Source organism: Arvicanthis niloticus, chromosome 2, assembly GCF_011762505.2.
Source record: "Arvicanthis niloticus isolate mArvNil1 chromosome 2, mArvNil1.pat.X, whole genome shotgun sequence".
NCBI lineage: Eukaryota > Metazoa > Chordata > Mammalia > Rodentia > Muridae > Arvicanthis > Arvicanthis niloticus.
The window spans coordinates 13,384,069-13,408,211 of NC_047659.1; the positions used below are offsets into that span (position 1 = coordinate 13,384,069).

At 47.2% G+C, this 24,143-nt stretch overlaps 1 protein-coding gene across 2 annotated transcripts in view; it reads left to right on the top strand.

Moving 5' to 3' along the window:
* Positions 1-4,755, top strand: part of Mrrf (mitochondrial ribosome recycling factor) — a 55,283-nt gene extending 50,528 nt beyond the window's left edge. For both annotated transcript variants that reach the window (XM_034494486.2, XM_034494487.2), the window contains one exon: positions 4,301-4,755. In XM_034494486.2, the coding sequence (XP_034350377.1) occupies positions 4,301-4,378 (78 nt within the window). In that variant the 3' untranslated portion in view covers positions 4,379-4,755. The remainder of the gene's footprint in view (positions 1-4,300) is intronic.
* The last annotated feature ends 19,388 nt before the right edge of the window (positions 4,756-24,143 follow it).

Consider the following 24,143-nt stretch of genomic DNA (forward strand, 5'->3'; position numbering starts at 1 on the left):
TAGTTTCTGCTCTTTCAAACTATGTATTTAGTTCCTAATTCCTGGCTGAGGCCTGTGGTCGGCGAATAAAGATGTCAAGCAGCTGCCGTGCTGCCGAGCACGCAGATCTGCACACTGGGCGAGCCCTCAGCGCTTCCTGCCAAAGTTGCCTGTCTTCATTTCAACCCCACTTAGACTTAGAAGGGAGCCTGCAACACCCACCTACTAAATCGTGTTTTCATTTTTAGAACAGCATGCATACTTATTACACAGAGAACTTTAACCATTTTTCTCTTAAATACTTCCTGAGAACTTGATAATCTGCTGTGTCTTAGGTGTGATATGACCAGTACAGACCTGAATAAACACATTCAGGTTTACTAAATCTAAATCACTAAAGATAGAATGTTAAGATTTTGTTGTGTTATATACATATATGAAAGGAATTTAAATGAAGTCACCATATAATGGGGGAGACAATGCCCCAACTAGACATCTTATGCCACCAAGTAAAAAGACATTTTATGCCACCAAATAAAAACCTCCACTGCCAAGAATGGGTTATATCTTGTTGAGTTGTTGGCCATAAAGTTCCCATAGACTACTTCCCTTTAAAAACAAATCTCAAGGACTCACTAAGACTATTGCTTACTCTCTATAACCTGATGGTAAGCCCTATTGCTGAAGACGACTTACTTACGTTGTCAGGCGTGTGTGAGCAGAGCTAGTTCCTGACAAGACGCCTCACTCCTGCCAGCTAGCTTTCATGGTGCTAAGAAAAACTTTGCATGGTCTTGGCAAACCCTGATGCTTGCCTGCCAGATATGTTGATGTAATAATGACACAATATTATAGGAGCAACCAGACCATTCCCTTTATTTTTGTTTTTATTTATTTGCTTGTTTGTTTGTTTGTTTGTTTGTTTGTTTTTTGGTTTAAGGCCCATTTCGTGCAATGTAACCCATCCATGACATTGATAAAGTGGCCAAGAAACTGAGACTAGGCGGGTCATGTGGCTAAGGGAAAACCTACTGTTTTTATTCTGCTAAAGGAACCTAGCAATAAAATGACTCCTAATGACATACTGCTCTACTCATAGATCAGAGCATTGCTTAACCCTCATCAGAAAAGCTTCTTGTTGCAATAGATGATAATTAACACCGAAACCTACAACTGGTCAAAGACTTTGGAGCATTCAAACCTTAAAGGATTGTCTTTATCTAATCTCTCCTCTCAAGGCTCAAACATTACATGGAAGAGGAAGGCAGAAAGACTGTTAAGAGCCAGAGGTAGACGGGAACCCCAATGGAGGAGTTAGGGGAAGGACTGAAGGAGCTGAAGGAAATTGCAACCCCATAGGAAGAACAACAATATCAACTAACCAGAGCTCCCAGAGCTCCCAGGGACTAAACCACCAACCAAAGTGTGCACAGGGAGGGACTCATGGCCCCAGCTGCACAGGTAGCTGAGGATGACCTTGTTGGGCATTACTGGGAGGGGAGGCCCTAGGTCCTGTGGAGGCTTGATGCCCCAGCATAGGGGAATGAGGTGGGAGTGGGTAGATGGGTGGGCGAGCACCCTCATGGAGGCAGGGTGTGGGGGGATGGGATAGAAGGCTTGCAGAATGGAAACTGGGAAGGGGAACAACATTTGAAATGTAAATAAATAAAATAACCAATAGAAAAAAGATAAGATGTTAAAAAAAGAGAGCCAGAGGTAGAGGATGACTCCAAGGAAACAGTGCTTTCTGACACAACAGGACTAACTAGTACAGGAACTCACAGATACTGTGACAGCCAGCACAGACCTGCACAGCTTTGAACCAGACAACATGCCAACATGGAGAAGGGGAAGTGGACACAGGGCCCCAGCCCTAACCAAGAAGCTACTTGTGGATGATAACTTCTGGAAGAGGGAAAATCAGTTTTCTCAAATAGACTGTCATTGGACATTTCCCGTGTCCACAAGTGATTGACCATAGTGAACAGATTCCCTCCCTCCCTCCCTCCCTCCCTTCCTTCCTTCCTTTCTTCCTTCCTTCCTTCCTTCCTTCCTTCCTTCCTTTGTTTTTTTTATAGAGAGAGAGAAGAAAGGGAGAGAGAAAGAGCATGCAGTTGGTTGGATAGGGAGGTGGGGAAGGTCTGGGAGGAGTTGAAGGAGGAAAAGGAATATATAATGAAAGGTGTTTAATAAAAATTAAAAGATTTTGGGATGCATCTTTGTTTTTTAAAGTATATAATTTTTGTTTAGATATTTTATAGATTAGTTCTACAGATATTCAAACAGAAGTTTCAATCTTGAATTTTTTTTCTTTAATTGAAAGTATGAACATGTCTCTAAAATATTAAGAATATCTTAGCATATTTCAAACACATTTTTATTATTACAAATGTAACCCATGCTTGAATCTTAGTTACATGTATTTTTTTCTCCCTGAGAATTCCACGTGGTCATTGTAATACCTGTATGTATTAATCTGATTCCCCATCCTATAACTTTAGATATTCTGATTTTTTTTCACTATTCAAAATTAAGTCAGGGGCTGTGGAAGTAGAGAGTTGGTTCCACAGTTAAGAGTGCTTACTGTTCTTACAGAGGACCCGGGTTCAGTTCCCATCACCCACATCAGTTCCTAGTGATCTGACAAACCCTTTACGCCTTCTCAGCACCTACACTTAATGTAGTGCACATAAACTTATGCAGACATATACACATAAAAACACTAAAGTTTTTTAAAAGACAATATAAACATCTCTACACCGAGAACTTAAACATTTAGAGGCTAGGGGCGGGAGAGTTGGCTCATTGATGAAAAACACCTGTTGTTCTTCCCAGATTCGGCTCCCAGTATTCACATGGTAGTTCATGACCATCCATATCTCTAGTTTCAGGGAATTTCAAGGTATCAGGCACACACATGGTACCCATACATATAGACACTCATAAGATTAAAAACAACAAGCCAGGCAGTGGTGGTGCACGCCTTTAATCCCAGCACTTGGGAGGCAGAGGCAGGAAGATTTCTGAGTTTGAGGCCAGCCTGGTCTACAGAGTGAGTTCCAGGACAGCCAGGGCTACACAGAGAAACCCTGTCTTGAAAAACCTTAAAAAAAAAAAAAAGAAGAAGAAGAAGAGGGGGAGGAGGAAGGGGAGGAGGAAGAGGAAAGAAGGAAGAAGGGAGGAAGAACAACAACAACTTGGAACTAGAGAGCTGGCTGAGCTGTTAACAGTGCTGGCTATTCTAGAGAACCCAGGTTTGAGTCCCAGCATCCACATGGCGGTTCACTATAACTCCAGTTCCAGAGATCTTACCTGTTCTTCTGGCCTTCTCAGGCACTAGTCACATACATGATACACAAACATACACATAGCCAAAGCACCCATAATAAAATATTAATTATAATAAAAGAATTTTATGTTCAGATCATGTTCACTTGATAATATTCCAGTGAGACATTTGGGGATTAGATGGTGTAAGCATTTGCATCTATTTGAATTTCTCCCTGTGGTATGGGAACTTATCCATTCACTGTAGCTTGCTGGGTTTGAATATTGTAATTAGAAACCATAACATCAAGTTTTGCTAGCAATGACAGCTGAAGGTGTATCTTGTTTTAATTTGCATTTTTTGTGTCTATTGAATTTGCTGTGTTTGTTGATCAGATGTGCATTTCTTTTTTTCTGTTTACCTTTTTTATATCAATTCATCTAAAGGCTTTCTGAAATACAGTAGCTGAGGTGTGAGATGTTCTAGAACAGTGGTTCTCAACCCGTGGGTTGCAACGACCCCTTTGTGGGGTCAAAGGACTCTTCCACAGGGGTCACATATCAGATATCCGGCATATCAGACATTTACTTCACGATTCACAACAGTAGTAAAATTACAGTTACGAAGTAGCAATGAAAATGACTTTATGGTCGGGGTCACCATCACATGAGGAACGGAATTAAAGAGGTTGAGGACCACTGCTCTAGGGGCTTATTAAGAGGCAGCTAGGCTGGCTTTTCTGCACTGTATTATAGTTTTAAATGTTGGCTTGTAGAATCAGACTCTATGTATTAAAGTTCAATATTCTGATTTCCTGACAGTTGCCCTGAATAAATGGTCTGCCTTGGTTTTCTTATCTGTAAAAGAGGAATAATCATACCTGCCTTGCAGGACTGTTGTTAAGAATCAGTAACGCTATCAACATACATTTTTTAGTGCAGAGCCTGGGTGACCTCAGTTAGTGTCACTATCAGTATTTCCCAGTAACTTTGCATGTTTCCGAAACATTTGCTCCCTACCCCAATCACCAAACTTAAATTGTTGTTCTTGCAGATCAGCCAAATGGCAGACGACACAGTGGCAGAGCTGGACCGGCATCTGGCAGCAAAGACCAAAGAACTCCTTGGATGAAAGTCAGCAGTCACAGCCGAACACCCGAGTCCGGTGTCTGCTCGTGCCTCCCCTGCCCTGACCATCCGTCGGAGGCTGGCACTGCTGCTCTGCCATGGGCTGCTCAGTCTCTCATTGGGATGCTCAGACTTAGGGAATCTCTCCCTTGTGTCCTTGCTCTGCTCTGAGTCTCCTGGTGTGAAGGCTCCCGGAGAATATCTGCAGTTGGCAGAGGACCTTTGCTCTGGCAATGACCTTGACTGTGGTGTCAGCACAGGAGCCTCCTTTCAAACTGTGAATCATACCCTGCCCTTGTGTTACACTCATTTGGATTAACGTGGGCCTTCAGTCTGACTGCTAATGATGAAGCCTAAATAAATTGGAAAATAAGAACCACAGAGGGAAGATAGAGTGGTTTGGATGGAAGAGCCCCAGAACTTGTTTATAAAGCAACCAAGAGCAGTGCTTTTGCCTCTGGGTTGTCGTCCCACATGCTGTTCCATGGACCAAGCTTCCGCTCCTAATGACTAGCCCTGTTTACTGTGGCATCAGCTGCTCCCTCTGGGCAGTTTCTCTGCCTCCAGATCTAGGCCCCGTTTTTGGCTGGGCTCCTCTTATTTAAACCTCTGTTTTTCTTTTCTGTTAGTCTATACCTTGGGAAAAATTACCAGAGAGAATGACACAGGGCAATGCTTGAAGTTGTCCGTGTATTTATTTTGTGAAAATTGGTAGCTGCTCACCAAATGCTTTTCTTCTCTCTGTCATTCCACTCTTGTATCTGTCGACATTTTTTTTTTTTTTTTTTTTTTTTTTTTTTTGGTTTTTCAAGACAGGGTTTCTCTGTATAGCCCTGGCTATCCTGGAACTCACTGTGTAGACCAGGCTGGCCTCGAACTCAGAAATCTGCCTGCCACTGCCTCCCAAGTGCTGGGATTAAAGGCATAAAGGCATGCTCTCTCCACATTTATTTGGTAATGAGCTGCTGTTTCTCCAGGGCTTGTCTTCCTGAGAGACAAGTCCTTTGTTGTGGCCCATCTTTTTTTTTTTTTTTAATTGTTGTATGCCATGCCTTAGCATTCATGTAGAGGTCAGGTCAGACAGCTCCCAGGAGTCAGCTTTTGCACCACGTGGAGCCATGGGATGGAACTCAAATTCACCATCTTGCACCAAGTACCTTTACCTGCTGAGTCACCTTTCTTGCTATACTGTGGCTTTCAGTGCCAAGTTGTTAGTCTCTTCCTCTTCTGCATAAGTTCATTCATTCATTCAATTATAATAAGGATATTTTTAGGCATTATTTGTAATCACAAAGCTAGACAGATATATACCACCTACACTTACAAATATATGGAAACAGACATGACAGTGTTAGGTACTGAATCCTCCAGACAGTGGAGTGGGAAAGTGGAACATTTTCTTTTCCTTTCTTTTTCTGCTAACAGTGTCTCTCTACCTACCCCTAGCTGTCCTGGAACTCACTCTGTTGACCAGGCTGGCCTTGAGCTCAGTCGTCCTGCCTCTGCCTCTCAAGAACGTGGTTTAAAGGTGTGGGCTACTACTCCCAGCTAAGGAGCGTTTCCATTGCTCATTGTCAGCCTCATTTTATAAGTTGTAAAGTTTCTCAAGCGCGTCACACAGCTAGCAAGCAGCAAAGCAGAGAGAAGTTGTAGGCTTGATTCCAGAGTTTGTTCTTTGCACTAATGTCAGGTGAAATGACCATTTTCCCCACATACCAAGCAGTTCTTCAGTGCATACCAACCAGGTGTCCTGTACTGGGTCAATTCTGACATATAACTACCCTGCACTCCACCCTGAAAAATGTCCTATTTCTGACAACAATCACAAGTCTGGACCACACAAACCTAGTTCCCAACCCCCTCCTTTGATCTGGTTAATTAGCCAGGATGCTACTCAGGGCTTGGGAGGTAGGTTTACTGGCTTTTTATAAAGCATGTTCTGAAGAGTACAGATGAGCAAGATTTAGGGGCTTGGGGGAGGGGGTATACTGCGAAGTGGAAATCTGCTCTGAGGCACCCTGGGTGGCCACATTCCCAGCACTGCCTGATTGTCTAACCTGAAGAAGCAACTGCCACCTGCTGCCTTGCCAGGACCTAGTGGGCACCAGCTGTTATTGGGTGCCCTATTACCAGCTGGAACACAAAGGCTGCTGAGCTGTGACCTCTGACTTTGAGCAGTGCCACTCCACTGAGCTCCCTCACGGTGCCACAAGCAGGAAGGGCTGTTCCAGTTCTAGGTGGCGAGGCATGCGCCTGTGCTAGCTAATAAGCCTCTGCCCACACTGGTGGGACCTGCTGTGAAACAGCCAGTGAGAAGTCAGGATTAGGATTAGGCCAAGGATGAAAAGAACTCACATGCCCTCCTGCCCTGCTTACCTACCCTCAAAGCCAGAGATCAACAGGAAGTGAGACTGCCAGGGGAGAGCCGAGTGAGCCACAAAGCAGAGGCTTTGCCAGGGTTCAGTTCTGCGAGTGACCAGAATTCTTGTTGCAAATGTGCTGCTCAGAGATGCAGGATTTTTTAATAAACAGAGGAAATGATAAATTATGTTGTAACTCCACTCCAAAGGCATTTGGTTCTTAACAGGCAAATCCTCTGTAGTCTTTAAATAAACAAAACATATTTGGTGAACAGACGGGGGGGGGGGGGGGGATGAAAGATTTTCAGTACTTGGGTTCCACATGTCAACAATTTCTCTCCTGTGTGTATGTTGCCCAAAGCCATATATCATGATAAATGAATAAAGGAAAGCCCTGAGCCCAGGGCAGTGAGACAGCTCCACAAATGGTTTTCAGCTGATTGCTCTATTTCAGTCGATATTTATCAAAGAGGCTCTGCTGCCCTATGTGTTAGGGATGTGTTGGTGGCAGGGATCAGAAGGCACCTACCTGATTGGGTGTGCTGAGGCAGCAGCATGCAGGAGCTGGTAACCTTGTCCCCTTCTCCCCTGACAGTCTCCTTCTTAAGAAGAGCTAGCTGGACATTGAAGTTCTCACACTAGCAGAATTAACTCTATTCAGTTCAGTGGCTTTTAAAATCCCATGAAAAATTCAGTTTTCAATTTTAAAAATCTTTTGGTATAGATACATGCACATGAGCACAAAAAATTTAAAATTTTTAGAATGATCTTTCTCAGGATTGAGATGGTTTGGCTGCTAAGAGTGCTGACTATGCACACTTGAACCTACGACTCACTCCTCAACACCCACATAAGAAGCCAGACATGCTGGGCGGTGGTTGTGCACGCCTTTAATCCCAGCACTTGGGAAGCAGAGACAGGCGGATTTCTGAGTTCAAGGCCAGCCTGGTCTACAGAGCGAGTTCCAGGACAGCCAGTGCTACACAGAGAAACCCCGTATCCAAAAAAACAAAAAACCAAAAAAAAAAAAAAAAAAAAAAAAAAGAAAGAACGAAAGAAAGAAAAAACAACAACAAAGATTCCTATTCTCAGACGATCTAGTAAATTCCACTCTTTGTCCTGTAGCTACAGACATGTTTACTGAATGTCCACTGTGAACTAGGCACCATGCTAGACCTTAACATGCATGATTCCACTGAAATTTAGTTGATGTAGGTACTGCTGTTATCTGTGTTTATGTGACCACAGTCACACAGCCTAGCAAGCACTGGAGCAGACCTAGATCTAGCTTTGAAGCAGAATAATAAACTGTGTGCTTCAGTGATTGTTATTCCAAATGCACAGGGTGCTCTCATGAGTGTGGACAATAATGAAAGAGAAGCCCCTTGCTGAATAAAACAGCAAGTCTTTTCTGATGGAATTCCACCTAAGATAGCATCCATAGGCCCTGGCCCCTGTAGACACCCAAGGAGATGGTAGGATCACAAATCCACACCTCACATGCTGGCAACTTTTCTAGAACCTGTCAGAGAACACAGGGTGAGCAAAATGACAAGCATGTAGTCAATAGGGGTGTAGTAGCCATGGCAGCAGCAGGTGCCAGGTTTGTTATGAGCTATTTGGTTTGCAGAGTGTGCCTTCATCTTTTCCCTCTGGGAACCATTAAGCCCAACTCTGCTGTTAGCAAAGAGACTTGCCATGAAGACCCATCTGTTGCCTTCTCTGTGAGCTCAGCTTCCATGATGCACAGCTAAGGAGCGCTCTCCATGCCGAAGGCAGCATTTATATGCACCCAGGAGATAAAGGATAGAGATGATGTTCTTAAGCTGGGCGGTGGTGGCACGTGCCTTCAGATCCCTGAGTTAAAGGTCAGCCTGGTCTACAAAGCAAGTTCTAAGACTGCCAGGGTTACACAGAGAAACACTGGCTCAGAAAAAGACAGGGAGGAAGAGAGGGAGCAGGTAGAGAGATGGCTCAGTGGTTAAAAGCACTGGCTGTTCTTCCAGAGGACCCAAGTTCAATTTCCCAGCACCCACATGGTGGCTCACAACTGTCTGTAATCCAGCTCCAGGTGCTATGACACCCTCATATAGACAACACACCAATGCACATAAAACAAAAACGGAGGAGGAGGAGGAGGAGCGGGGGAAGAGGGGGCTGGAGTGGTAAGTATAGGATGGCATTGAGCACTGTCCAGCAGATCTCCAGGACTCTTCACCTCAAAAAAAAAAAAAAAAAAACCTGAAACCTATACCCGTCAAACAAGCACTACTTCGGTCCCCACTTCCCGGACTCTGGGCCAGGACTGTCCCTTCTCTTTCTAGGATCCTCCAGTGGAGGCTTATACAAAACCTGCGTGTGACTGGTTTCTTCTACTTGGGCTAGGTCCTTCATATCTATGTCACAGAATTTTGCTTTTTCAATGATAAAGGGTCTTCATCCATTCGTGAGTTATATCTGGGTATTTACAAAGCTCCTTGCAATTATTTTACATTGACAACGCTGACGTGTTTAGAGATCTCACTTGCTCCATAACATTGACACTGAGGCTGAGAACAGATGCTTCTGCTCAGAGGGAGGGAGGAGGGTGTTGACTGGATGAGCAAATAGTGATGACCTTGGTCTCTCATTCCATTCCAGTCCACTTCAATCCTTCCCATGCTTAGAGTAAAATAAACCTGAAAAGAAGTTCTCAAACTTTCCAGGAACAGCCCTCCCCCCTTCTCTTTCCCTCCCTCTCTTTTAAGAAAGGATTTCTCTGTGTAGCCCTGGCTGCTCTGTAGACCGGGCTGGCCTTGAATTTACAGAGTTCCACCTGCCTCTACCTCCCAAATGCTGGGATTAAAAGTGTGAGCTATCACTGCCCAGTGGCCCAGAACCCTTTTATTGCCCCACCCCGCACTTCCCAGTGAATTAGACAGACTCTTTAGCCTCATGCCTGTTGACTTCCGGCTTCAGTATCCCTTCAGGAAGTAACACTTATAACCACCCTGGGACCTTGTTACCCTTACTCAGATAGCAGGCAGCTTTCTCCCACTTCCTAGTCTTTCCTTCCGCCATGTACTTTGCATAGTGCATCTTGCCTTAATACCTGCCCCAACCAATGGGCAGAACTTGCCTGGACTTCATGGCTCTGTTCCATGTTCCTCTCACCACAGTGCGTCTGCCCATTCATCGTGTTCCTTCTGCTTTTTAGACTTGCATTTTTCCTCTTTAAAACCTCACACCTTCAGCCTCAGCAGACCCCACTTCTGTCTGTCCTTACTTAAATGACAAGTACCACTACACACCCAGGGGCCAAACCATATGTTTTGAGCCATCTTAATACCACCTGCCATCTGTCCAGTAAGTCATCCCTCACTTCTCTCTTTAAAGTGACTTTCTGTTCAAGACAAATCCTTGGGAGGTTCTTACTGGGGTAGGGGTGGTAGAGTCCCAGGAGGCCTCCATGGGGGTGAGGGGGTGGGGGTGGGGGGACTCTGAGCACTTGGCTCCACCTGTGAGGCAATTGTACCCAACCCTAGAGGAGCCTCTTGCAAGTGTCTTACAAGAATCTCTGTGTTCCTTGCAGGGTTTAACATCTCTGCACAGCACTGTATTGGGTGCAGACCAGGACTGGAAGAAACATTATGTCCACTTCCAAGGGTCTGATTAGTCTTGAAGACAAATGAAGTCCCATTTCCCACAGTCACCCAACGTCTCTAATAATCTTTTGAACATGTTCACCCAGGACCTTCAGTCTCATCGGCTAAGCCTCCACGAGGGGTGCTGGGCTACTCTGGAGGGCACTGTGTATTGTCCCCAGGACTGGCATCACCATTCTCCTCCCCAGGCAGGTTCCTTGTGGCTGGCTTCTGTAACCAGCAATGCCCAGTAGCAGGCTTCACATTGCTCCTACTGGGAGTGCCCTTTTCCCTGACAATGGCCTGCTACAGTTGTCTTTGCCCTAATCCCGTGCCTGCTTCCTGACCCCTGCATTCCAAGGCAATCCTGGGTGAGAGGCCAAGCCTCTGTCTAGGGTTTTCCAGTTCACCAGTTCCCCAAACTTTCATTCTCTGTTGTGAGGCTCCCTGATGGCCCACAGGCAGTGCTGGTCACAAATGTCTTTATTCCTCTCCAGGCTCTGGCCTCAATGAAAAACAGCTCCCGATCCCCTTCCTTCCAGATAATACAAGTGACTAGCAAGTGCTGGGTTTGACTATTCTGGCAACCAAGGAAGCAAACCTGGCCACACATACATCACTTACATAATCCAGACTGTCACGCATAGCAACTCTTCCTAAAATGACTGCTTACTCTTTTTTCCTCCCTTTTTTCTTTTTTTCCTTTTTGCATTAGAAAGTGAACGGGAGAGTGGGCTGTGAGAGATACTTATTACATTATCCACAACTTGTTATCTTGTGGATGAGGATAGACACACAGAGGTCAATTTATTTAACCAAAGACACAAAGGATGCTGGGAACCCAGGCAGCCTGGTGCCTGACTCCAAGCCAGGCACCTCCAAAAGTTAACTGAGAGACGGAGAGCAGGGCTCCCCCTGGAAAGGATTCTATGAGGTGCTGAGTGGCCTGGGAGGGTTCTAGGTCCTGCTTTTCTATGGGTACCAGGAAGATGGTTCTGTCAGTTTCACCTAAGGCAAAATAAGGAAAATAAAGGCAATACAGCAAATGACCTCATAAAATTACATTCATAGACTTTGTCTAAATTTAACCTAAAAATGTCAGTTATGATGGTGGCATATTCCTGGTTCTTGCTCTTTCTCCTGTCTTTGGTGTTAAACATTCTGTTGTGCAATGAGAAGTTGATGCTTCTTTTTTTTTTTCTGTTTTAAAAGTTGAGGACTTGCACACTTACTGATTCTCGCCATTTATTTTAAAATCACATTATTTTGTGTATGCATGCATGGGCACATATGTGGAGGTCAGAGGACAACTTTCAGGAGCCAGCTCTCTCTTACCACGTGGGTTCTGGGGACAGAACTCATGTCATGCGGCTTGGCTGCAGGTGCTTTTGCCTGCAGAGCCATCTCTCTGGTCTTTATTAATTTTTAACTTCTGCTGGTTCCTATTTGTTTGTCTATTTTTAACTCCGCAGATGCCCAAATCTCAGAGTCTGGGAGCTATAGGACCTCACGCCCACTCCTAGTGCTGATGTCTCTGAGGCTGACATCTAAGGGAAGCTGAAGCTGTAACTAGGGAGAAAAGGCGCTAATGGAGGCGGTTTGACCCGTGTTTTGTGTCAGGGACCCCTGGGTGAATGTGCAGTGGTGGTGAAGCCGGGGTTGGGAACAGGATAATAGTCAATCAGGAGGGTTTAGAGTGAGTGGAGCAAGGGAGGAGAGGGAGGAGGAGATGCAGGGAGGCTTGTCACAGAGAAGAGGGGGATAGAGAAGACAGTGCTGCACAGAAAGGGGACAGAGACAAACATGGAGATCTGAGGCACATGCCACAGACTTGCAAGCACAGATATTTCCAGGTAGAGACAGACAGTGAGAGGGGAGACAGTGTGACAGTGAGACACCCGTGTTGCCGTGGGAGACGCTTGCCCAGCCACAGGTTGAGATACATGGGGGTGATAGAAACCCAAAGACGGAGTGGAGGAGTCAACTTCTTAAAAAGAAAAGTGGGCGAGAGGGTGTGTGGAGGCTGTTGGGGCCAGTACAGCAGTCTGGGTCCTGGAGGGGTGTGGGTAGAGGAAGCTGCATCTGCTGGGGCTGGCAGGCTGCTAGACTAGATAAGGACGCCTGCCAGAGGAAGGCAGGGAAGGAAAACCTGGGAGGCTGCCCCAGCCCAGAGAACAATGGGTACTTGACTCCAGCAGGTCATTAAAGAGACAATGAATACAAAGAACAGCAGAAGCTTCCCCAGGGAGAGCAAAGAAGTGGGATAATTGAGGGCCTGTCCCCACACCCTCTCTCATCCAGAGTACACCTGAACTCCTCTGGGGCTTCCGTTCAAGTCCCTCCCTCTACCTGGAAGGTCAGTAGCGGTTACCTTTAAAGGTCTTGAGGAGCCCAGGTGGGTAGGTTTTAGTTAGAATGGGGCTTGTGAGCATAAAGGACAGTAGAGGAAGCAAGCCTGGCCACACACACATCACTTACATAATCCAGACTGTCACACATGGCAAGTCTTCCTAAAATGACTGCTTACTCTTCCCCCCCCCTTTTTTTTCTTTTTGCATTAGAAAGTGAAAGGGAGAGTGGGCTGTGAGAGATACTTATAATTATAGTGGTGCTTGCCCCTGAGGACTGGTACCCCAACATGGCATATAATGTGTAGATATCCATGTGTACCCACCCATACATGCTGTGAAAACAGGAATGGTTGTTACTGTGTATTCTGGGTGTGGTTTTGTTTTAGTTTGTTGTTTTTTTTTTTTTTGTTTTTTTTTTTTTTTTAATGGGTGTTTGGGCTGCATGTATGTGTGTAAGCAGTGTCTGTGGAGGCCAGAAGAGGGCATCAGATCTCCTGGGACTGAATTTACAGACAGCTGACAACCACCATATGGGAGTTGGGATTTTAACCCAGGTCCCCCGGAAGAGCAGCCAGTGCTCTAAATGGTTGAGCCATCTTCCCAGCCCCATTTTTTGGTTTTTGTTATCTTATCTTGAGTCAGGGTCTCACTGTGTAGCCCTGGCTGCTCTGGGGCTTGTTCTGTAGACCAGGCTGGCCTTGAACTCATAGAGATCTGCCTGCCTCTGCCTTCTGAGCATGTGTGCAATCATGCCTGGCCCTGAGTACTTCTATTTTTTAATTTTGAGATAGGGTCTCCCTCTGTAGTCCAGGCTGGCCTCAAACTCTAAATCCATCTGTCTCAGTCTCCTACGTACTGAGATTGTACGTAGGTGTGACCTCCACACACAGCATTCTCCAGTTTTATTTTTCCCACCCATCGATTTTTATGTCTGTTTATTTATTCACATATTTAGTGTATGAGTGTGTGCACATGTCATGTCATGTGCATGTGTGGAAGTCAGACAACTCCTGGAGGACGGAGCTCAGGATATCAGCTTCAGCAGCAACCACGTGCTGAGCCATTTCACCTTTCCTTGGCTTGACTTTCCTTTTCCAGAAAGGAAAAGGGAGTGAGGAAGGGAAGGGAAGGACTGAGAGAGAGAAGGAGAGGGAGGGAGAGAGACTGAGACCTCCTAGCTCTTTTTTAGGCCCGCCCTAAATGGCTCCACATAGAGGGAATCTCCCTTCCCAGGATTCCCCTGTGTTCTCCTCTTGCTCAGGGCTTTAAGAACTTCCTGTGTCTCCTGTAATGACATTCCTGTCTTCCCAAAAAGCAGCCTCTTAGGAGCAGGAGCCTCATACAGAGGGCCAACCCAGGGGTTTGTTCAGGTGTCTGAAAGTTAAGTGGAGTGGGTCAGAGGCAGCTGCTATATAGATGATGAGAGGAAGGACACTGTATTCGAGGCATTGTACTATTGTATTTAGCTAGTCTGTTGTAGCAACATTGTTACAAGACCTACTGCTTTTGGGGCCCAGTGAAATGGCTCAGAGTAAAAGTATCTACCATCAAGCCTGGAGACGGTCCCAGGACCTACATGATAGAAGGAAAGAACTGATTCGTGACAATTGTCCCCTGACCTCTACACATGTGCTATGATGTGCATGCACTCACACATGTACACACATACGCTTAAAGTGTTTAAGACCTACAGTTTCGAACCCCAAATTCTACCAGTCCCAGAGAAACCAAGTTGAGACGCTCACCACTTCCAGGACACTCCACCTGGTACTAGAGAGGTGAAAGCGTGTGTGGTGTGGTGTGGTGTGGTGTGGTGTGGTGTGGTGTGGTGTGTGTGTGTGTGTGTGTGTGTGTGAGCACACACACATGTGTGCACTTGAGGATAAACTGCCCATCAAGACAAAGTGTCTGAGCTGGGACTTGAAACTACATGACTGCTTCCTGTCTCCACTCCCGGGAGGAGTCTCACCCACAGCCTGTCAGACACCACACTTGGGTTTTTAAGGCACTGGGTCCAGAGGTGTCTTTAGCTCTTCATAGGGAACAAAATCTCAGGCTTTGGAAAGCAGGGAAAGGACACAGAGCTCACCCACTTGGACTCCCTGTTCTTAGTAAATATAAGGCCAAAAGTCTGCAAGTGACTCACAAAGATCCTTTGATGTCACAAGTTCCCTGTTTGGGGTTTAAAAAAAAAAAAAAAGTAGTTTCTTCATTGTGTCTCTTAGATTCTCCGTACCAATTGATTCCAACAACCTTAATAATAGGCAACTTGTCTCGGCCATAGATTAGAATGAGGAGACCGCAGCTTTCCCATAGAGATGCAGCTGGCTCCTACCTCTGACCTGCTTTCTTTTCCTCTGCTCCATTCCTTACCTTTGCAGTGAGGTGGCCCTCCTCACAGACTCCAGTGACTCCCCATGGCTGGAGGATGGCCAGCCTCTTGGGGCCACCCTTGTTCCTCCAGAGCCTAGGAGCCCCCTATTTTTCTCTATTTGACCATCTCTTCAACATGCAAACCATGCCCCTCCCTGGCAGAGACTCTCTTCTACTCCCAGAAATAAGAATTCCTACCCTAAGGTCTTAATAAGGATTTGAACAGGACAGGTGCCCACGAGGGCACTCTAGCTGGGTCCTCTTGCTCAGCCCAGCTCCCCATTTCTTCAGAGACTTGGCATAGTCTCTTCCGTCTGCCCGGAATGCTCCAGACTGAAGTGACCACTGCTCCGTGGAGTAGCCTTTAGTGGCCTTCCCTAGATGAGTTAGTGAGACGGAAAGAGGAATCCCAGAGATTAGCACACAAAAGGTGATGCGGACAGGCTGAGAGCCCTCAGGTTAGGAGAGCATTATTAGCCAAGGCAGCAGCTCTGGAAAGCCCTAGTGGCCTGAACTTGGGAGGGGTGGGCACTTTGTAAATGACTCATCACTGAGGACTTGACTCACTTCTCTCCTTTCTTGCTTCCCTGGAGCCAGATCACAACGGAGGAAAGGTGTTCCAGCAGCCTCTCTGTCTCTCGTCTAATAAACCATCTGCTTTCCAGTAACCACCCATGTGTCTCCATACAGTTCATTGTAAAGGGACATCGGAATCTGAGAAACCCAGCACCTCATCTCCACACTCAGATCCCAGTCTGTTTTATCAGTTTCTACCGATAGCTGTCCCTTCTGCCTCACCACAGCGACTGATCTGATCGTGTGTAGTCTTTACTCTTCCTTCTGCCTAGACTGAGTTCTGAGAGGGCAGGAACCTTCTTAATCCCCCACAGCCTTCTCAGCGCTACGAACGAAGCCCCACACATTGTCCATTTGGCAAGAACCTGCTGAATGAACGAATGGATTTAACTCATTTGTCTGCTGGATGGGGTGGGTTTATCATTCACCAAAAAACGCGTCTGCGTCTTAGTCCATGCTTGTTGAGCATCCTCTAAGGCTGCCTCCACAGGTTCCAGAGGTGAGCCGGTCACCACACGGTTGCTGATCTCTCAGCCTGAAGGAAGAGACTGACCCCCACCCCCACCCCCATCCCCACTCCCAGGTAAAGTCATAAGATAATGCCAAGTATAGGAAGACAAAGCCCGGCGCTACAGTAGAGAGGGATTTTGTCAGAGAACATCTCTCCCAGGTGGCATCTCAGTGGGATGAGTCCCGGCTTCTGAGAGACACGACTCTCCCCTGTGTGTGGTTGGTTGGACCCAAGGAGCATCCAGGTGTGGCAGACCCGGATTCTCAAATCCTTCCCGTTGGACCAAAGACTCAGGAGGGAGCCTTCTGTGCGGTAGGTAGGTGCGTGAGGCGGCGCGGAAACCTCAAGCTGCTCTTCGCAGCAGCTGGGTTCTTTCTGCGTGGTGAGAGGCGGGTTGCTTTGTGCACCGAGGCCTCAGCTGATTGTGGCCGGGCGCTTGGCACCCACAGACCGCGACCGCCAGGGTTTACCGCGCACCCCCAGCGCCCGGGCGGGCCGTGCGCAGCGCGCCAGCCCAATCTCGCCTCCTATATTCAGAGTTGATTAGACGCTATTTCTGCCTGGATTTTTCAGAAGGCTCAAGAGCTTTTTTAATCACTACAGTGGCTCATTACGCTTTTGCAGTGACACTCATGTCCTTCAGTTCTCTTCTCAGATTAGATTCTATAGTCAGATGAATATTGGATGATTTCATTACATACAAATGCAATCAACAGTTTTGCATAAATTTCTTCTCTTTTCTTGAGTTTCAATTGACCCCAGCACCCGTGGTGGCAGGCGCGATCCACATGCAAATGAGCCGGGTTTGCAGCGGAGGGGAGGGGCTGAGAGGAGGCGGGCACTAGCGCCAGCCCTGGGGAGGCGGCAGCCTTGATTGCTCAGGCTTTGGGAGAGGGGCTTTGAGGGTGGTGTGCGGTGGAGGGGGCTTGTGACTAGCCTTATGCTGGCCCAGGGTTCCCAGTCTGTTCTTTAGGTGACCCGAGGCATAGGCATGCCCAGAGTGCAGACTCTCTACCTAGGCCCAAAATGGACAGTGGAACCCCTGACCTCGGCCCCTGGGCTCACGCTAGAGGTGATTCGGTGGAGGTTCTTTAACAACTATATTTTGCTGTTTTAGCAACTAGCTGGTGGTCTCCCTGAGCATTCCTGCTACGTGGTGGCTCTGACCAGATGAGAGCCCACAACGCTGTTGTTAGTATCATTATAGCGTCATTATCCCTTGTGGGATCTTATGCTGTGGTTCTGAGAGCAATCAGCAAACGGTGAAAGCCAGCCTAAGGCACTTGGCAGAACCTGTCTCATAGTTGTTCTCCGGGTCTCTTTCTCGATTTCTCCAGCTCTTTTGTGATGAAGGAACAGAATATTCTAAGAGTTGAGACTTCCACTTCACAGATGTTTGGCAACTCTGTCTTGGACTGGGCAGCTCCTTCGATGCAGGACTCACTTCTGGCTCACAGGACCCCTGGATGAGCGGGGGGATTTCTGTGCCCCCCTGAAGCACCTGTCTGTCTGCACCTCATCCCTGGGCTTTGGGCCCCTTAGCCCATCTCTGCTTGCAAACCCTGAGGTCAGCAGGTAGCAAGCTGGCCATAGGAGCTGAAGTCACTTTCCCTAGGGCTGAAAGAGTAAGGCTGACTTGAGCCCCTTATCAGTGTTTGCCTCCAGGTGTTCCTAGTGGCCATCATGGGTCCAGACGTGGGTGAAATCAGCACCCAGGCATGACTGGAGCCACAGGGTGGGGGAGGACATCAAAGGGGACCCAGCTGTATAGTTTAAACTACCAACAGAGAGAGCATCAAAGCTGTGTGTGCTTGGAACACAGGTTTGTATGTGGCCCACCTCACTTCTTTCTGGAAAGCTCCTACTGTGAATGCAGACATGGAACAGAGTATCTAGGACCTAGAGATAGATGTGCAAGTACACACATCATGGGGGTTCCTGCAGGGACAGACCTACCTGGACACAGGTAGACAGAGTGGCTGACAGCCATGGAGCACGAATGAGTCATTATCTGTGCTGCACAGCCTAGCTCAGTCCCTTTCTGTCCCTTTCCTAACTCCCTAGACTGGGTATGTGGACACTCAGAAAGCTGTATTTAAACCAGTAGAGCCTCCGAGGTCCAGAGAGAGGAAGGGCTAGCAAAAGAGTCACACAGCATTGAAGCCAGACTCTTCTGCTGTGGTCCGGAGGGTCTTCCCTGTTCTGGCTGTCCACTGGGACCATTCCCATCTTCAGCTCCACCTCTTATTGCTCATGCAATCTGCCTTCTGCTTTTCCTGGGCCTTCTGGCTTCCAGCATGCATGTGTACACATTTCTCCCTCCCCCCCCCCTAGTTTTATCTAGCTTGGTCCCTTGCCCAGGATATGCCTGTCTCTCTGCTCTCAGTGGTGTCTGTTGCTGTTGCCAGAGCTAGCCTCTGAATGAAACAGGTGACCTGAGACCTGGGGCTGCCCCACATATAGTCAACTCCTGAAGAGAGGAGCAAGGTGGCTGTTTTCTGACTTCTCCAGAACCTTCTGACAGTGGCCTTCCCAGTCAAGGACAGCAGGGAAGCAACCATCTTTCATTCGTTAGAGATGTAACACAGATAGTCAAGAGTCTGAGGCCCAGGGAAAAAAGGCATGTGGACAGGCAAGTTATCATACTTATCAAAGATGTGACCCAATGGTCATTAGTCTAGACGTGATGGAACCCGATGGAACACATATAGTAGGCTGAGCCTCTGCAGGTCTGTTCTCCTCAGTCTGGAGGACAGGGCTGAGAGAGCTCAAGGCCCACACCACTCACTAAGCAGATGATAGCGATCTGGTCTCTGCCACCATCAGGTCTGAGCATGTAAACATTCAACAAAACACTTGCTAGGAGGAAGTGACTGAGTTGGTAGTGAGTTGCAGAATTTAGGCATGCAGATATGGGAATGCAGAGGGACTGGTGTCAGGAATGGTGTGGGAGAGAGTGTGAATGAATGAAGAAAACCCTGGAACAGGGACACAGTCCAGCGGCAGCCAAGGATCCCAGCACAGGGCTCTACTGTGCAGCAGGGCGAGCAGGCTGGGGGGAAGGGGGGGGGTCTTTGCTTGATGGATTTAAGCTGTCTGTTTCAGGGAATGGAAATTCAGCAACGCTCCAGGCAGCTGAGAGTTCCCACAGCGGCACCAGACTCTCCAGGTAGGGGTCTTGTCTTTTCTCACACCAGCCCATTAGTTTCACCTTCAGGAGGGCAAACAGACTCAGAGAAAGAGATGACCTTTTTCACGGGTCCTACCTGGGATTCAAACCCTAGCTTAGCTGGCTTCAGAACTCAGTCCCTCCTGGCACAGTTTTCCAGAATCCTACATCTCTAGAGAGGAGGAGCTGTGTGTGTAACAGCCTCAGAAACAAACACCTTTGAGTGAGAGGAGTAATAAGGGTCTTGCTAGAGGGTCTGAATGTACAGTAGGTGGAGCCTGACTCAAAGGAATCTGGGAGGGTTTTCTGGAGGATCTGGAAAGGGAGGGTCATGGACTGAGTTATCACGAGAGCCTGAGGCTATACTGTCTGGTTACCAGGTACTTCAGCTTCTGACCCTGTTCTATGTTTAAGGAGTTCATTTTTTTCTACCCCATTTGGTACAATTAATGCCTCCATCTTGTGCCCCCCCCCACACCCAGAAAAGTCCTAGTGACACCATGCTGCCCACCCCAGTCCTGTCCTCTTGCTACAAGACTTTAGTCAAGTTTACTGTGTTGTGGCCCGAGCTGCCCCACGCTTGGGGGCCAGAAATGTTGAGAACTGCACTACCCCACGTTTGGGGGCCAAAATATCTCTGACTGTTCTGTCAGTGTTGGAACCCGCACTGTCAAAAGCCTTGGGGGCTAAGTTGTTAGAGCCTGCACTGCCCCAAGCTGCTCCAGTCTGCCTGTTGGGGTTCAGCAAGAGAGAGAGTGAGGACGGACTTGAAGAATGGAGACCAGACAGAGTGTGATTCAATCCCGTTTATTCTTCAGTCTCTCGTCTTCTCTTCAAGTTCCTAGTCTTGGGTTCTTAGTCCCTAGTTCCTAGTCCCTAGTGCCTCCAAGTTCCAAGTTTCTTCTTCCAAGTGTCAAGTGCCTCATGTCTAATAACTAACTCCAAGTTGTTCTCTCTAACCTAATTTCTAGTTCCAAGTTGTACTCTAAGTTGTACTTTCCTAATGCCTAATTCCTACTCCAAGTTGTACTGAACTCTTCTGTCTGCCTCTTGCCTTTTATGTCTCACTTCTAAGCCACGCCTCTAAGTCATACCCTTAGGCCTTGTCTCTAAATCTGATCTCTAAGTCACACACCCCTTAAGTCACACACCTTTAAGTCTCACACACCCAAGGGAAAATCCTGGGTATCTAAAACAAGATGTTATCAGAGTGTGCTCAGCTGTTGTAGGCTGTTGTAATCACGTCTCTTATCAGGGTATCTGGCTCAAGATGGCTGCAAGGATGATATCGGCCTACTGTCGGCTCCCCACATTACTGCACCTCCTTTTGATGCTTGTGTCCACCAGCTGGGAGGTGAGACTGTGCCTATAGGCACAGGGATGGATACAGAGCTGGTGCTACTTAGGGATCAGCATCCCTGGGCCAGGCCCAGAGCCCATTTCAACATACCAAAAGCCAACAGTGACTTGTGTGTGTGTGTGTGTGTGTGTGTGTGTGTATGTGTGTGTGTGCATGCACATGTGTATGCTATGGTCAGGCTGTGGCTCCAACTGCAGTCTCAGCTCCAGTGTGTCTCCTGCAGTAGGCATTGAACTTAGCCTATGACAGACCCCTCGTCTGTATACTAAAGATTTCCCATCTACAGTGCCTGCCCTATAATCAGAGAAGTTGGGTAGGTTTGAGCCTTTTCTCTTGTAAAGTCTAGCAGAAGACTGGGATGAGACTCAGTTGATATAGTGCTTATGTAAGGCCCTAGGTTCAACTCCCATGTCCACAGGCTAAAATGGAGGTAATTTGGCCTGGCTGCCAGGCCCTGGGCCCCTGCCTCAGGTCTCACGTTGTCCTCTGCACCCCAAGCTCTATCTTTAATCACCTTGTTATTTTTCCTCTTTTCAGTTCCTTCCACACACCGGGTCTTTTTTCTGCAGACTGTCACATTGTCTGGGACTTCCATCTGGAGTGGGGCCTCCCTCCCTCAACTCCATCCCCTCATCTCCCTCCACACTAACTCTACATGACCCCGTAGGTTGAATGGCTCTACTCTAACTCACAGCAAGGGCTGTGAAAATCCACAGGTTTCCCCTCCAGATGGATCTCCCAGAGGGCAGCGGCCCTGTGTGCAGTCCTTTCTGGCACACAGCTGGTGTGTAATGAATGGATTCCCTCGTCCAGCAAAATGTTTCAACTCAGGAACTGAGTATGTGTTTGTTGAATGAATAAATGAAACACAGCTTTGGAGGGAAGATTCCCTGTAAGGACCCCTGTGTACCCCAAGAGAAGATTCTTGAAATGTTTTTCTTTCCATCCCTAAATTTAAGAGCATTTTATAAAGAGGTCCAGGTCTGTGTAGAGTCTCCAGGATAGTAGGCCTCAGTGAGGTGACGTCAGTATGTCAGGCAGAATCCACTTGTCCAGGTTTGGTTGAGGCCTCTGGGGCCTGAAGGGCAGAAGTGGGGGTAAAAGAGGCCTCAGGGCTCTGGAGCAATTGCTATAAAGTAAACTCCATAATCAGGTAAATGCAGGCATGCAGGGGATGGTTACCGCGCAGCTGTGGGCGTCCTCCGGCCAGCCGGAGGGGACCTGTCTAATCTCAGGGTAATGAAAACGTGGGTCTAATTACGACGACAGCAGGCCAGGGCTGGCCTGAGACTGGAGCTGGGGGAGCCTGTCCTGGCAGCGGAATTAGAACATTTAAACTGTCAGGCCAAATCTGCGAGAGGCCTGATTACCTGGCCTGCGAAGAGGCTGCTTTGGTTTTGTGTCGACTATAATTTCCTGGTCATCAACTGTGAAGCCAGTGGCCACCTTCCTTCTCCTGCAGTGGGTGTCCAGGCCCTGCTTTACTGACCCCCATTTCTGTGCCAGACCCACCCAGAAGAACTGGCTTGCGTATCAATAGGGACATGGAAATGGGCACAGAAATCACCCACACTGACTATGTGTGATATCGGACCTTGGATTGTGTTAAAGAATGTGTACACTAGCAGGATACAGATGCCACAATGCAGGAGATGTGTATAGCATTTGTGGTGTCCACACTGCATGTGGGGTGATGGAATGCAGGTGTAAATGACACAGAAGTCTTGTATGTGGACTGTGTGGCTGACCCATCTATTTGGCACATGGGAGGGTCGCATACTTATGCTGGGTACTCATGCTGTTGAGATATCAGATATGGGTACATATGTGGACCATGTGTACACAGGTTATATATGGTATGTGTTCTCAGTATATATGGTATGTGTGCTAGTTTTTAACTGCCTTGGATCAACCTCAGCTCCGGTGCAGTGCCTGGAGGTGCAAGGTATTGGTTGTAGAGCTGGTGAGTGAGCTGTATCTCTAGACAGACACCAGAGAGGGGTGTGGTGCATGTTTCAAAGCTATAAGCATAGACTGCCCAGAGAGTGTCTGTGTGCGTGCATGTGTGAGAGTGTGCACATGAGTGTGCATGTGAGTGTGTGTGTGAGGGTATGGGTGTGTGAATATGTATGAGTCTATGTGTGAGTGTATGTATGTATGAGTGTGTGTGTGAGAGAGTGTATGTATGTGTGAGCATGTGTGAGTGTGTTCATGCGTGTGACTGTGTGTAAGAGTGTGTGTATCAATGTATACAAGTGTGTATAGGAGTACTTATGTGTGTAAGTGTGGTAGAGAGTATGTGTGTGTATGACTATATGTGTATGAGAGTGTGAGTGTATGAGTGTGTGTGTGTGCATGTGTGTGAGTGTTTGCAAGTGTATGAGTGTATATGTGGTAAGTGTATGTGAGAAATAGTATGTGTGTGGTGACAGTGTATATGTGAGTGTATGTGTGAGTATGTGAGTGAGAGTATGTGAGTGTATGTGTGTGACAGTGTGAGTTTGTGTGAGTGTGTTCATGTGTGTGACCTTGTGTGTTCATGTGTGTGTGAGTGTTCATGTGTGACTGTATGTATCAATGTGGATATGAATGTGTGTAGGAGTATGTGTGTGAGTGTGGGAGTGTATATGTGTGTGAGTGTATGTGAGAGATAGTATGAGTGTGTGGGTTGTAAAAGAGTGTGTATGTGTGTATGTGTGTTCATGTGTGTGACTGTGTGTGTTCATGTGTGTGTGAATGTGTGAGTGTCTGATTGTGTATCAATGTGGATATGAGTGTGTATAGGAGTATGTGTGTGAGTGTGTGTAAGTGTGCAAGAGTGTGTGTATGAGAGACTGTGTGTAACTATGTGAAAGTATGTGTGTGAGAGAGTGAGTATGTGAGAGTGTGTTCATGTGTGTAGCTGTGAGTGTGTGTGTGAGGGACTATGTGTGTGAGTGTGTATAATTGGGTGAGAGTGTATGTAATCATGTATGTATGAAAGTGTATTCATGTGTGTGTGATTGTGTCTGTGAGTGTGTGTGTGTGTGAGTATGTGTGTGTGACCATGTGTATATGAGAGAGTGTGTGAGTGTATGAGAGAGAGAGTGCTCTCATTTAGGGTCATGAGCTGTGGATCAGGACCATGGAGTACTTCAGAACCTTGAACTATGCTGACGCAGATTTGGGATCAAGGCCTGATCCTCCACTGACAGGATGTGGGCGGGGATGTTTTTGTTACTTCCATTGTTTCTGACTAAAGCACTTGATAGAAGTAACTAAAAACTCTGTAGAAGAAGGGTTGGAACCAGAGAAGTGGCTCAGTGGGTAAAAGTGCTGGCTGCCAAGACCTAGGACCTGGGTTTGATCCCTGGAGCCGGCATGGTGACAGAATGGACTCCCACAGGCTGGCCTCTGATCTCTATACACATATAGCACACCCCCCCACCCCACCCCCCCACACTCAC